At 44.9% G+C, this 15,823-nt stretch overlaps 1 protein-coding gene across 1 annotated transcript in view; it reads right to left on the reverse strand.

The window, feature by feature from the left end:
• Nucleotides 1-15,823, reverse strand: part of LOC147689622 (uncharacterized) — a 123,806-nt gene that overhangs the window by 68,434 nt on the left and 39,549 nt on the right. Inside the window, exons 2-4 of the mRNA XM_086937050.1 lie at nucleotides 4,277-4,342; nucleotides 1,155-1,563; nucleotides 190-251 (exon numbers count right to left, since the gene is read on the reverse strand). Coding sequence (XP_086793176.1) covers nucleotides 190-251; nucleotides 1,155-1,563; nucleotides 4,277-4,326 — 521 coding nt within the window. The 5' untranslated portion in view covers nucleotides 4,327-4,342. The remainder of the gene's footprint in view (nucleotides 1-189; nucleotides 252-1,154; nucleotides 1,564-4,276; nucleotides 4,343-15,823) is intronic.

Raw genomic sequence — 15,823 nt, forward strand, 5'->3', positions numbered from 1 at the left:
GTACTGTGGGATGCCTATGCGGCTACACAATGTCAAATGTGTTGCCGCATAGGCCATGGGACATGATGGCAGAGATATGTGACTGTAGTATTGTGACTTAGGTTAGCCTAACATGGCAATGTTAAAGGAATGTTAAGGTTACATTAAAGAACAGGTTTACAGATAATGCAGCAAAATGTAGATATTTACCCATCAGAACTGGAACGTGAGGTCGTCTTGATTGCCTCGACCACAGGCAAAGGTTTTGGAGGCTAACGGAAAGGATAAAAGTACGTTTTAATGATGGATTTAACTTTTTTCAATCTCTGCATCAAATTTCTGTCAAGCGCATTTAGCTGCCGGCTCAGCTGTCCGCTACCTCAGCCCTCCCTTAATGTGCCGCATTCAGCTGTTCTACAGACCAGCTACACCCAACCTCAACTCCCAACCTCTCCATATACACAGCACGCTACCATCTCAGCTAGTTTGCCCTCCACTAGCTACCATCTCTCCCCCCTGCTGAGCTGCCCATCCCCCTTCGTTCTTCGTTCCCTTTTTTCCCTCCGCTCCATCTGCCTACTACAACACTTCCGCTGCCTCCCATCATCACTTCCAGAGCTCTGCTGCCTCCAAGAGCCCCATCTTCCTCCATCAGCTCTCCATATACATAGCTGGTCCAAACCTCAGCCATCTCTTGCCCGTCACCCTAACAATTCTTGCCTGCTAGCTGCCGCTTGGCAGTACTGCGCCCCTTCATCGACCCTCCTAACATCACCCCTGAATGCACAGCCTTCCAACAGTCATTCACTGCTCAGATGCTCCTACTTCTACTCCATTCCTCATCTCTTCTCTCCATTTCTTACCACGATCAGCAGCACCACTTTCCACCTTCCCTGACGGTAAGTCTCCAATTTCCATCTTGATCTCTTCCCCTTCATGTCCTATGTCCATCACTGCTGGACTCAGCTCTACCTCTTATGTTTTCCCCTAAATCCACCCTGTCTAACCCATGACAGCTTTTACCCAGCTTCTTACTCTTCAGCACTCCCAATGCTTCCCTATACATTGGATCCCCATCTGCCCCCGTTCACGCTCCCGTTGGCCAACTACCCAACTCTCACACCGGCTCTGTAGTGTTTATATACTGACTCAAGCTCTGGGCGAATGAGACATACTCTTTTTTCAGGTGGTGTAAAATGTCTTCGGTGGTGAAGATCCTTCCTCACGACACATGCAGTAATGTTCGCCCCATGGTGAAACGTAAAAGAAACGTAGGCACTGCAGCCGCTGGGACGGTTCTTGCCTGGGCTGATGCTAGAGGTCTCTTTGGCTTTATTATACCCATCACATAGGCGCTGCACATCAGTCTCAGTCTTCTTCTGAACAGTAAATGTTCGATGCCCCAGGGAATGCAACCTGTCCATGTAAGAACCAATAAATTCATCTTCGGTCCCAAAGACAGGTAGGACTTCTATATCGGAGGATCCCTTCCGTGCAGACTTTACAGTCTCTTCTGCCAAATGTTTAAGAAAAATACGCCCAAGTTTGGAAATGGTTTGCGCCTCTTCGGTACTGATATCACACCTTGATTTTATAAAAACAAATATGAAAGCATGATACAAATGATATAGAGTGTACAGTGTAAGCTATATAGTGACAATGCTGCATGCAGAGTCACACACAGTTACTAATGTATTAATTAATTAACATGTATAAGAAGCACACATTGCAAAATGGGATAGACGTCATTCACATGTATTGCAAAGGCATGTGTGGTGCAGATCTTAAAACTCAAGCCTAGCTTTAAAAGTGTCATTGTGGATTCAGTTTATTGCATGCTAAAACATTTCAGAAAGGTATGCTATTCTCGTATCCTCATGCAAACTAAGTATGCTCATATCAAGATTTAGTTTTAATTTAACTAATATATATTTTGTGTCTATTGTTATTTTTTGGCTGACTAATTTAGTTCTGGTCCATCTGAATAACTGATGTTCGGTTTATTTACACATCTCAAGATTTAATTTTATTCACTACTGTCTTCTTGTGCTTTATGCAATTAGTGAATTATACTGTATACTGTGCATGTTACTAAAGTTTGTTTGTTATGTTCACTTGAAACTGAGTAATATTAATTTGGAAAATCAAATCAGCGATTTTAAATAAAGGAACCGTAAAGCAGTATAGGGAAAACTGGCCTTGGTACTAAAATCACTCTTTAGATGGCCGCTATGAACAAGCAAAAGGTTGTCAGTGATGGTAGCCAGCGAATAAATCGGGCAGACCTACTGCCCATGTGCTTTGGTGGGCAGAAGCAACATTCTGGTGAGACTTGAACATGTCAATGGATGAAGAGGGCTGACCAAAAGGCTCTCTTTGTATTTATATAAGTATTTTAGTATTATTTTTTGGAAACACCTGGCTGGCAAAGCAGCTGAAGCCATCTCTTGGTCAGATGTAAAACAAGAAAGGTTTACCATTCCGCCCTAGGTTTAAATAATGTGTATACCCCAAGCATTTCTTTAGTTTATCGTGGAACCCTTGTGAATTCCCAGAGGTGCATCTTATGTACAGTTTGCATACGCTGAATTAGGAACCACCAAGAGATCTTGTAAGCAGGATGGAGGTATTATTACAGTGATAATGCAGTCCAGGATCTTTTCATGACTGATTCAGCCATAGATACCTCGTGACTCCATATATGGACGTCTTTTACCACCACGGTGAAGGAATCAATTTTCCTTGCTGTCTCACAATTCTAATGTCTGGTAAATGCCCCTGATGATCGGCTCCCAGGAAATCAGTAACATTTCATGCTCCTAGTCTCACAGGTGTACAGTCTGTGCTGACAGTCTCTCTGGGATGGGTTGCTGAACCATCCTCTGTTGAAGAAACCTTTCTTGATCCCACTATAATTTCCTGCAACGTTCCCGGTATCAATCAGGCACAGAAACATTAGTGGTAGATGGATGATTATACAGAGCTGATATTAGCACGAGATCTCTACTCATAAAGCCCTTGTGTGAAGAAACTTAAAAAAAAAAAAACTTTTAACGGGTCACTGACGAGTTTCTTTCAATTACTATTTTAAAAAAAGTGTATTTTTCTTTTTTAAGAGTGCTGAAGCATGCATTTCTTAGGCTCACTACACAGCACCCAGTTCCCCCACCCGCGCCCTGCCTATTCCTCCACCCACACCCTCCATTTGCTCCCCAACCAATGCTTTAAAAAAACGCGTCTGCAGATATTTTTCTTTTTATCTGCTGAATCAACTCAAATCTGCATATGAAAAGAAGGAAAAAAATGTGCATGTAAATTTGTAGGTGCACGTGCCTTCAAAATGACACGAATGGCTGCGTCAAGGGCTTTTTTCCCTATTTCGCTATGCTGGGCAGCATCAGGAAGACTGTAGAGCATGACCAAAATCGGTAACAAAGCCAATAGATCTCAAAAGTGAGACCTTATGGGATTGCCAATGCTTGTTCACCCTGCAGCTCTTTATGCCCCAGCCCAGTTTTTCTTGGATGTGTTATACCGTTTTTAATAAAGTAGTACCCACTCAATGTAACCATCTCCTTCTACGCTTAAGTGTCACAGCTACGCTCTCCGGACCTTTAGGGTCATAGTGGAAAGGCTGCCACAATGAAAACAGAGGGAAGAATTGCACTGCCCTATCGTTGGTAAGCTTTCCCTTTCTCAATTTACTACAACTTGTTCTGCTTTTATGCTTAACATTGAAAATAATTTTGAGATATACATTTTAGGCATTTTATTATTTTTTGTTCATCCCAGTTCAGAGGTACGGTACCATGTTTAATGGGCTTCTTTCCTCAAACTGTAAAGTTAGCCATAACATGCTATTTTTTTATTAGCTTTACTTTTCATCAAAAAGGATTCTGGGTTCTCCATGATAACATCCAGAGTGTTTTTTTCTTTTTTAAATCAAACTAATACAACCCTTCAAGGAAAGACTTGATATGATATGATTAATAAGAGCTTTCTTGGCATGACACAAATGGAAAAAAGCATTGCACCTCACCAGAGCAACAACTATTTGGATTACCATGAAAATTGACCCTCTTGTGTATGTGAGACACTGTGGGGTATTGTGTGTAAGTTTTTTGTACTGTTAGAAGAGTGCTGGAAACCCAGTCCTGCATATTGCAAGCAGCACAAGCCATGCAATGGCTGGAGGAAGTAGAAATGTATTTGTTCATTTTAAAGAAACATGTAACAGGATGTAATCAATATATATATAAAACGTTTACAGATAATGTAGTAAACGCCGGATATTTACCCATCAGAACTGGAACAAGAGCTCATCTTGATTTGCTGTACTGAAGTCATGTGTTTTGTTAGCTAGCTGAAAGAGATAGAAGTACAATAGTATTATTTATATGTCTTGAACCCTTCTCAACCTCAGCTTGCTCTATCTGCCTTCCTTCCTTAACTCCTTTTTCCACTGTCACCTCAGTGAGTGTGCCCCCTTAAGCTGCCCTCCTAGTGAGATGCTTAACCACTCAGTTACTCATGATCCGCCAGTTTCCCATTCTCTCTCTCACCCCCCCATTTCTGACACCCCCTCAGCACATGTCTCTCTCATCAGCTTACACCTTCTCAATGCTCAACAGCTCTCACTGCTTGCTTTGCTCACCCGCTGCTCCCTCAGATCTAGCACTCACGCGGTCCCTTGGGGTAGGTTATAATTGAGATAGTTCAAACCCCTGCTCCTTCTCTTTCCCACCAGGTCTTGCTGCTCAGCTTCTGTTCCACATCACCGGTTACACGCTTGATCTTCCTCCTTCCACCATTCTTATTCTCTGCTCACCTCAACTCTCCCACCCCTAGGCTGCCTCAGCTCTTTCCCCTCATATGTCTCATTCAGTTCCTATCATACTCAGTACCCCTTCACCTCTGTTCTTTCTCATCCGTCACTGGCTTCACTATATGACCCTGTCCGTCCTACCCTTGCGCAACGTCTCGGTCTCAACTCTAACACTACCAAACTGCCCCGTTATCACAGCTCTTGCCTCCACCATCAGACCAATCTTGTGAGTCATTTCACCTGCTTCTTATCTGCCCTTCATCCTTCTACATGGTGCCTCAGCAATACCCTATCTTTAACCATATGCCCCTTAGCCTCAATCCTTCACACTGTCCAGTTATAAACCCTTTCAACTCTACCCCAGGTGGCTTTCTGAAGCTCTGCCTTGAATCTGCATCCACAACACGACTCTCTCTGTCCATCTTCTCTATCTCAGCTCTAACCACCCACGTGCTCCCACCTCGTATTTCCAACCTGTTCTCTGCTGCTCCAGATGCCTCAACGTACCTGTATCCCTTTACCTGCCCACACCTCAGCACTTCCACACATACAACTGCATGGTAAACAGAATACCTTCTCGTGGCGATCAATAGGTTTTTGCAGGCTTGAATATTGTCCTCAAATCTATCACAGCAGCATCTTGTCAATGGGCTAAATTCTTTTCCTACAGAAGTAGCTGTAGGAATACTGCTTGAGGCATGTGACAATACTGGTTTGAAATCGCCCATTGTCTGAAGATTGGGACTTTTCATATTATTGTCACCTGAGACAATTACTTTATCAGAGGGATTTCAGCCACCAGAACATTTGTGCTCTAGGCCCACAGAGTGGCATGCCTTTCAGGCACGTCAATGGGCACGCAACTCAATCTAGCAATGGCTTTAAATCCCACACCAATGAGCTTACTGAAGGCACCGAGTCATGAAGGCAGTCTTTTTGCTCCTCCATAGGGTCAGACCCCTCCTTTATTTCCCCTAACAATGCAGACCATTTACATTTTCCATTCTCCAAGAGATGCCAAACTCTGTTAAACAATTAGTGCTGCAAGGCCATCTGGCCTGACACACATAGGGTTTGGAAGGAAATGTAAATGGCAACGTGTGTCTACTTATGTAACAGATGTGCTGCTGGTGTTATGGAGCCATAGAGAGTAACTAGAGGAGATGGTGTGAAGTACCTACGATTTAGGTGGAGGAGAGACAAGGACTGATTGCAAAGGAGACATGCCGCAGTGCAATCAGAAGGCAGACCCGATGGCTTTCTAATGTGAGCAGGTATACTTACAGGCTTGGCATAAAATAGTTAAGGTATTCTAATAACCATTCAACCAATTCAATAACCAGAAGTCTAATAACATATATGCAGATAGTAAGCAGGGTCTAAACTAATCTAATAAAGGAAGTAGGGATGTGGGATCTAAAATGTCTAATGTTCACCTTGATTTATGTTATGACTGCTGAGATTACCATAATAATTGCCATTATACTGGCACATATACTTACAAATAGTGCACAATTTTATATATTAGAGTTTGCCTTAAGCTTTGGAGCATGGGTTGGATATATCTATACACAGCGGCTTCGGCCGTGAAGGAGTGCACCGCCTTAAATAAGTCATTCAGTCAGTCAAAAAAACGTTATTTCAACTATACAGCCATAAAAGCACAATTATTTAAAATATACATTTAGCACAAAGACTTATGTTACACAACAATTTATACAATTAACAAAAGATACAGAATATCCTTAAAAGCCGGAAAAGGCAGTGCAGTGCAAAATTATAAGGTGTTTTCTGGCCCTATGGCCACTCATCGCTCGATAGTCAACAACCTTAGGTGCCAATTAAAGCCAGGGCGACTATAATCACATTTTAAAAACATTTAAAAAGAATTGCAATAAATAGATATTAAAAAAGAAAGATAAAAGGAATAAAATAGCTAAGCAAGGAAAAACGTTTTCAAAACAGTTTTTCTAGTGGGAGAGTGTGCAAATTTAAATTAGCAGCATAATCGATAAATGGGCACGCTTAGATTATTCCGGAGCTCTTTTTCTCTATAATGCGTCTGCGTGTACACCACATCGCAAACAAAAATCTAGAAGTGGCAAAGACAAATAATGGGTGTATCTCGTATTTTAGTAGCCTGTATGCCTCAGTGTGGTCTCCAATACCCATGTCTCTACACAACTGGAGCACCCACTTAGACCTTGACCCCATCCCTCAACTCACCTGCGCTGCCCCCCTCCAGCACCCCCACCCATGCCTCCAACCTCCCCCTTCCCCACCCACACCCCTCATCCACAATCTCTCTCACCCATCGAATGACACCACACATACTACTACCGCAGAGCCCTGCACCAACGCTAGCATATCCCCCCCCCCCCCCCCCCCCCCCCCCCTAGCCATTCCCCTTTCCAGCTCCCTAATCAACGACTCGCCCACGGCTCCCATCCCCTACACCATCCCCAACCCACCTCTGGAGAAGTGTGGCTCACTGGTTAGAGGAGGCAGACCCGGAAGCTGAGGTCAGACCCGGGACCAGGGTTCAATTCCCGACGCGGCAGGGTCTTGAGCTCAAATGTCCACGGACTCGATAATTCTCGCTTCGGTGCCTGCTCTAATCATGGGTTCTCACTCTGCAACTCTGGGCATTAAGCTTGCTTAATCTCCACAACGGCCCCCCTGCGGCGGGATGCCTGGCTTTCATCTTGGGGATGCCCTGTAGGGGCTATCTCACAGGGAAAAGCCAGGACGGGTTCCCAAGGCAAGCGCCGGGAAACCTCTGGGTAGCTATGCGCTCAATAAATGTAATAATAATAATAATAATAATAATAATAATCCCCAACCCACCTCTGGACATGATTATATCCACCCTCTTACAAGTCATAGAAGATCTCCACACCATCAAAGATCTTCTTACCACACACACCAGACAACCCCTACCTACCACCGCCTCCTCACCCAACAAGTCCCCCATCCACCCCACATACCCTCTCAAGCCATACTCCCCGCGCTGGCCCTCTATCCCCGCTCGCAATCACACCCACCGCCCCCGTCGCGCCCTCAACTCCCTTTCGGACCACGACTTATACACCCTCCTTCGCTCATTTGGCCCTGGGCCCTTAAAACACACAACTGCTACACACCTCCCCATTCCCACAATCCTCACAAATCCCCTTAGGCCCCCCACTCTAAGCAACAGAAGTTCCATCCCCAATAATCTCAGAAAAGTCCCCCTCTCTCTAGAATACTCGATCACCCTTCTCTCCCCCAGACTCAAATGCATCCTACTCAACTGTAGATCGGCCCCGAGACACTCCTCCGACATCGCAGATCTCATCATTGCAATGGACCTCGACCTAGCCATTCTGACTGAAACGTGGCTAACTGAAACTTCTACACCTATAATGGACATACTAGTCCCCCCCAACTACCACATCATTAGGCTCGATAGGACCGGCAAGTTGGGCGGTGGAATCGCATGCATTTTTAGGAGCAACCTCTCTGTTACCAAAGTCACCTCCCACTCCCTCACTTCCTGTGAACTCTTCTGCCTCGATATCTTCAGCAAGGGCAAACCTGTATGCTCTTTACATATCATCTACCACCCGCCCGGGGACAACCTCACCTTCACCCAACAACTCATGGACACGATCTCATCCAACGCCGGTCGGCAGATCACTCAAATTTACCTGGGTGACTTCAATCTCCATTGGAACAATCAGAAAGACGCAGTGGTGAATAGTCTCAAAACTTTCCTCAATGCGCTTGACCTCACCCAAATCTGCAACAGCCCGACACACGACAAAGGCTCGATCCTCGACCTTATCATCGCCAAAGAGGGCTCTACCCAATTGGGGTCGATCCAACCCTGTGACTGGTCAGACCACCACATTATCACTTTCTTCATCAACGAAAAAATAAAACCTAACACGGCTCAACCCACCAAATCCAAGATCTGGAAAAGGGACATGAAGAATCTCAACCCTAACTCCCTTCCTTCTCACACTTGCAGTCTCCTCCTTCCCCCTACGGATGCCCCTGATGCCCAAATCACTGACTGACCACTACCTCGATTCTATGAACTCAATAATCAACAAAGCTGCCCCCCTGCAACTGAAGAGAGTCTCCACCAAGAATTCGAACCCTTGGTATAATGGCAGACTCAATGAAGACAGACGTGCTATGCGAATGGCAGAGCGCACCTGGAGATCCCTCAGCACTGCACCTAAAACGCTGAAGAACAAGAGAAATGCCTACTTTAGGAAAATCAAGCGTTCGAAATCTGACTTCTTCAGCCTCCAGCTGGACCAAGCAAAGAACCGACCAAGAAAACTGTTCGAACTAGTCAAAACTCAAACCAAGATGCAACCTTTACAATCAAACAGCGCAACAAGCGATATTCCACACTGTGAAGACTTTTCTGCATTCTTTAAGCTAAAGACCGACAACATAGGAAGTGATCTCCTCAATGATGTTAGCCGATACTCCAGCCCCATCAGCATGACTACCACTCACCCTAAAAACAACGCTTCATGGACGTCATTTGACACCTACACTGAAGAAGCAATTCACAAACTGCTCGGCACCTTGAAGCCCTCTAATCACTTCACAGACCCCCTACCTGCTAATGCTGTGAAAGACTTCACCCCCCTGCTCCTCCCACTCTGGACCAAAATCATTAACAGCTCCCTTCAACAAGGTCTCATCCCAGACTCCCTCAAGGTGGGGCAAGTCACACCTATACTCAAGAAACCTACAGCTGACCTGAACAACCATCGCCCTATCACCAATATCCCCACCTTGGCCAAGCTACTGGAAAAATGTGTACAACTCCAACTGACAAAACACATTGATCAGTTTGACCTCCTCAACCCTCATCAATCAGGCTTCCGAGCTAAACACAGCACGGAAACGGCTATGACGCACATAATTGATGACGCCCTCCAAATCCTTGATCGCAACGATTCCTGCCTCCTCATCCTTCTTGACCTCTACTCAGCTTTTGACACGGTCAAACATGAGAACCTACTGGAGCTGCTAAATACCAGAATGGGTCTATCCGGGACTGTCCTCAAATGGTTCACTTCCTTCCTACATAACCGGTCTCAGAAGTTCAAGATCAACAACGTGCTGTCTTCACCTGTGCCTGTAACTTTAGGCGTCCCACAAGGCTCCTCCCTATCCCCCACATTGTTCAACCTCGTCATGGAATCACTCACCACCTTGCTTCAAGCATCTAATGTACACTTCCATATGTACGCCGATGACACTCAACTTTACCTCAAGCTACAATCCCCGGAAGACATCAAGCTTCTGAACTCCACACTCAGAAACACCCAAACATGGTTGGCCGATAATCACCTCAAACTAAATGCTCTGAAAACTCAGTTCCTTCTGATCTCACCTCCCACGAAAATTGCCATCACCCAGACCTGGCTCAAGCACCTAACGGCGTTCAATGTCCAACCCACCATTGTGGAATCTGCGAAATCCTTAGGCATTACACTTGACGCCAAGCTCAACATGCAGCAGCACATTATCAAAGCTACTAAAGGAGCTAACTTCCAAATCAACACTTTGAGGAAGCTTAAACCCTTCCTCCCAGCTAAGGACTTCCAAACTGCTGTACAGGCCCTAGTTATCCCTCGCATAGACTACGGAATTGTGGCCCTTAGCGGACTCCCCATTACAACAACCGCACCCCTAAGAGCCTCCTTGAACGCTGCTGCGAGACTCATCACTGGTTCTAGGAAACACTCGCACATATCCCCTGATTTAAAATCCCTAAACTGGCTGCCCTTTGAGGCCAGAATACAGCTGAAAATAGCCGTTATGACACACTCGGCCGTTCACCACAAGTCACCCAGCTACCTCACCCAAAAACTGACTATATCTGGAGGCTCGAGATCCAATAGAAGCACAAAAAATCTACTCCTGAAACCTCGTAGATTCCGGAAGGAAAAATCATGCAAACGCTCCTTCTCAGGAATGGCTCCCAGGATCTGGAATGCACTCCCTCCTGAAACCAGGCTCATCTCCTCCACGGCACTTTTTAAGAAAGAGGTAAAAGCCATCCTTATGGCCAAGTTCACCTGAACTCTTCTGCTGCTGGAACAGAGACTTCTGCACCGTTGCTGCTGGACTGGTTACCGGATTGTCTATTGGTATTATATTTGTACATGACTGATATCCTATTAGGCTATCTCACTTACTACCGACTACTATATTGTTCCTAATAGTTGGTTCCAACTACCTTCTTGCTGCCCCTACCCCTTGTTCCTGCAAGCTTTAAGAAAGAGGTAAAAGCCATCCGTTTGGCCTAAGTTCACCTGTTCTCTATTGTTGCTGGTTCTAAGACTCTGCACCTTTTCTGTATTATTAGTTACTTGGTCGTTTACTGGTTTCATATATGTACTTGATTGCTATCCTATTCTACTATGCTACCATATTGTACCCAATAGTGTATTTAATCACCCTCCTGTTGCACCTACACCGGTCTCTGAAAAGCGCTCTGATATCTGTAAAGATCTTGTTCGCGCTATATAAAACTTTGAATAAATAAATAAATAAAATAAATAAATAGGCAGGACAGAAGAGAAGAACATTAAGTTCTGTTTCTTCGGTCAACATGCACCCAGGGCAATCAAATTTGGTAGCTCTCTTCATTTGTTTGTGAATGCTCGGAGAGGGAGTACCCCATGTCTAAATTGCAAAAACGATTTCTTTGCGAGAAATGGTTGGATATTGTCCAGGGCTGGTTCTAACTTCTAATGCTGCTTGACGTCCAGAAAGCTGGAGGTCAGACTGCATGAGTTAATGCTCTGTGATAGTTAAGCAAATGTATGTTCTTTGAAGGCAAGGAATAGGGACTTTTGGGGGATAGAGGGGCAGGTCTCCTCAGGTGTTAACCACATGTTTGCCCTCACTAGCGCTTGGCATGTGTTTCGAATATAGGACAGCCATGGAATATTCCCTGCTCTTAAAATAGACATAACATCCTTCAATTCCTCCCTGTAATTTAATAGCTCAGGCTTGCTCCATAGGCGGCGGCAGAATAAAAGCGCTTGAGAAGCAATTATATTGGTAATCGGGCCAATACCCAGATCCATCCTTAATGGTGTTAAAGGAGTGCTTTTGGGTTTACTCAAAAGCTGCCTAAGGAAGGTATTTTCTGTAGTAGAAAGTGTGTTAGATGGGCGTTGGCCCCAGAGTTTGGCTCCATATAATGACGCTCCCCTTGCCTGGGTTTTGTAGATTTCTGCAGGTGGGCCTACCACTTTTTGGGTGCAGTTTTTATGTACTTTTAAAATGCCCCCTATAGATTGTGTCAATTTTAGATTAGCTTTCTTTACGTGGGTCTCCCAATCCATCTTATCATTAAGGGTGAGGCCCAAGTAGCCAAAAATAGACACCCTTTCTTGGGGCTAGCCTTCCATTTGAGGGTGTGGGCTATTGCTAGTGTTTGCATGAAAGACCATATATTTTGTTTTTTGAAGATTTATCCCCAAGTCCCTCTTCCTACAGAATTTGCAGAACTCCTCCAATACCCGCTGCATACCCATTGGGGTCTTGGACAATAGCAACATATCGTCCGCAAACATGAACGCTGGTATTTTGCGGTTCGCTAGCCTTTGTGAATCTATATCTTTTATTGCCAGTAGGGTTTCAATTAAGCCATTTAAAAAGAGGGACAACAGGGTCGGAGCTAACACACAACCCTGTCTCACCCCTTTCTCTACAGGGAAGGGAGCTGTCAATTCCCCTTTCTTCCCGTATCTTATTCTCGTATATGTATCCTGGTGTAAGCGCTTCAGCTGGTGGCATAGATAAGTTGGTACTCCCATGTCATGGAGAAGTCCCCATAGCTGATCACGCTGCACAATGTCGAATGCGGATTTAAGATCGACGAAGGTTAGGTAAAGACTACCACCCTCCAAGGTCACTATTTTCCAGTGGATCAATTGCAATCTGAAGATCTTGTGAATAGTTGAGATTTTAGTCCTAAAACCAGCCTGCAAAGGTGTTAAAACGTTTTTTTCCTCTATCCATGATTGCAATCTGCCCAGGAGAACATGGGCGAATATCTTTTGAGTCACGTCAATCAGGCTTATTGGACGATAATTTGCAGGGTTAAGTGGGGAGCCTTTTTTATAAATAGGGATGATTTCTGCTCCTGCCCAGGTTGAGGGCAGCGCCATCCCTTGGAGGATTTGCAAACAAAACGATGGATTTAGGCCCAGATCCTTGTACTGGGGTGAATGTAAGACATTGATCTACATTCTGTCCATCAAATTGTTTTTTGTAATTTTCTCCCTGAGTGTACTGGGTAGCTCAGACGTGGGTCCCAGAGCCTCCACACCACTGGAGTCAAGCTAGCCGGGCTGATGAGAGGTGTTACCTCGAAACCGGTCCGGTCCTCGGATGCTTGATTCCGGTCTGGGAAAGATATGGCTGTGTAGTTCGGACTGGACTGTTCCCATGGGGCACAGGGTTAGAGCTGATTTGCATAAAGCCATTATCTAACACAGGGTGGTGTGGAGTGCAAAAAACGATGGATTTAGGCCCAGATCCTTGTACTGGGGTGAATGTAAGACATTGATCTACATTCTGTCCATCAAATTGTTTTTTGTAATTTTCTCCCTGAGTGTACTGGGGTAGCTCAGACGTGGGTCCCAGAGCCTCCACACCACTGGAGTCAAGCTAGCCGGGCTGATGAGAGGTGTTACCTCGAAACCGGTCCGGTCCTCGGATGCTTGATTCCGGTCTGGGAAAAATATGGCTGTGTAGTTCGGACTGGACTGTTCCCATGGGGCACAGGGTCAGAGCTGATTTGCATAAAGCCATTATCTAACCCAGGGTGGTGTGGAGTGCAAAAAACGATGGATTTAGGCCCAGATCCTTGTACTGGGGTGAATGTAAGACATTGATCTACATTCTGTCCATCAAATTGTTTTTTGTAATTTTATCCCTTGGAGGATAGCGTTAAATAATGCCCACAGGTAGGATGCCCACACTAATTGTTATTTTCTAAATAGGTCGCCAGGGATTCTATCCAGCCCTGGTGCCTTTGCTGGAAGCAATTTACCCAGTGTTGTAGTAACCTCCTTAATAGTGCAAGGGGGAGCACTAATATCTAGGGGAGTTTTATCCATTGTTAGTTCCCTAGCAGGTACATCTCCGTCCGGAGCCCTTGAATATAACATTTTAAAATGTGATTTCCAGACTTCCTACCCCAAATTCGGTTTAATTGCAGAGTTGCCTTCAGACTTCCCAGTTTTCACTAGGTTCCAAAAAGCCTCTTATATCTCTATTGTCTAGGGCTTTTTTGATTGCTTCCCATTTATCTATCTCCCAAGTTATCTTCGCTTCAGCTACAATTTCTTTATATTCTGCCCTGGTTTCTTTGATACGTATGTTGTCCTTGTCTTTAACCCCCATTAATAGAGCGCGATTGGCTTCCCTGCATGCTTTATTATACCAGGGGTGTCTAGTTTTAGGGGCAGGGCCATTATTAATTTTCAAAAACAATGGGAGAGGTAGGGAAGTGTAGGAACACTCTCTTGATCCCCAGTTATATATCAATAAACAAAAAAAGAGAGGTTCATGTCTCTCAAAAGCCACTTGGATAGAGCCACCAGATTCAAGATACTCGCACCCTATTTGGGTTTGAAGGAAAGCCCTCACACACTGACCTAGTCAGTGTCATGCTTCATCATCGGGCCCCACCGAAGAGACCTAATGCCTCTTCGGTGTGCTGCGACGCCAGAAGACTGCGGAGCTGGTATTGTGTAACGGGAGTGTTGTGAGGATAAATAAACTTAAACTTAAAAGTGTCTAAAGGGTATCTAAAAAATTTTTTATTAGTGATCCCTAGGACACAGATACAAAGGTACTATGTGTCTGAATTGTAAAAGCCAAGGTAATGGTTGGTTTAATTCAGATATAATATTAAATTAGTATGTCAACATGTTTCAGCCTTAGTGTTGGTTTGATTTTACCTAGGCATTCGTCAGGACATTGATAAACCCCGGCGGTATGGGCTCTCTAATCACCCACCCTAACCTGGGGACGTGAAAGTGAAAAAATAAAAGTGTTTAAAGTGCATAAAAAATCGGAAGAGCAAATGCTCATTCCAAAAATCACTCCTAATTTGGAGTGTCTCGGCACCTGTAGAACAAAAAGTACGAACAGACATATAAGACAAACAAACAATTATTTGTAGGGCTATGCCAAAGTACTTTTACGGTTCATGGTGTTCCAAATCAGTGGCAGCAAACGTGTTCCCAGACTAACTGCTAGCGTTAAGCACCTTCCACATACCCTCTAGGGAAGATATAACTAGTTCTGGGAAGTGTAGTGAAAAATAGTGATTTAAAATAAGCCATCAATGGCTTCAAGAGGTTAAAATCACATGGTATGAGTGTTTCAGAGGATCAATAGACAAAGAGTCAGTGACCCCCGCGCGCAAGTATAATATAAAAACAAGTCTCACTTTAAAGCTTGGCGCTATCTGCACCATGGGTCTCAGGAGGGGGGATGGAGTGTCCCTGGCACATCCTAAAGGTAAGAGAAAATAGGCTAGAAACATACGGAATCGCGATTGACTTAGCTCGATAGTGTGGAGTTGGTCCGATCCTCTCTGTAGCATTACTCACGCCCTCAGCACTCTCAGCCCGCTTGTACACCTAGTACTGCCTCTACCGGACCCCGACGATGGAGAACGAGGCCGGTGGGTTTGTTTTTAAGTGGCTGTGAAACGCTGTTCGCGCTCTTCCGGGTGGGCGTGGCTCTACCAGACCGAGGCCAGGGAGTTCTATCCCGTGGGCGCGGTCGGTAGAACTGAGTGAAAACGAGGCTTGGATGCACTCGTTGTTATAGCAACCTCTTGTTAGTTCTTCAGAGAGAGGCACGCTACTAGCGGGCCAATCCTTCACAACGAGGCTTGGTTGTCCTAGTTGTCATGGAAACCTCGATGCCAGCCTCGTGTAATGTTTACTGACCGAGGTTTACTTTTAATGG

Source organism: Lissotriton vulgaris, chromosome 9, assembly GCF_964263255.1.
Source record: "Lissotriton vulgaris chromosome 9, aLisVul1.2, whole genome shotgun sequence".
NCBI lineage: Eukaryota > Metazoa > Chordata > Amphibia > Caudata > Salamandridae > Lissotriton > Lissotriton vulgaris.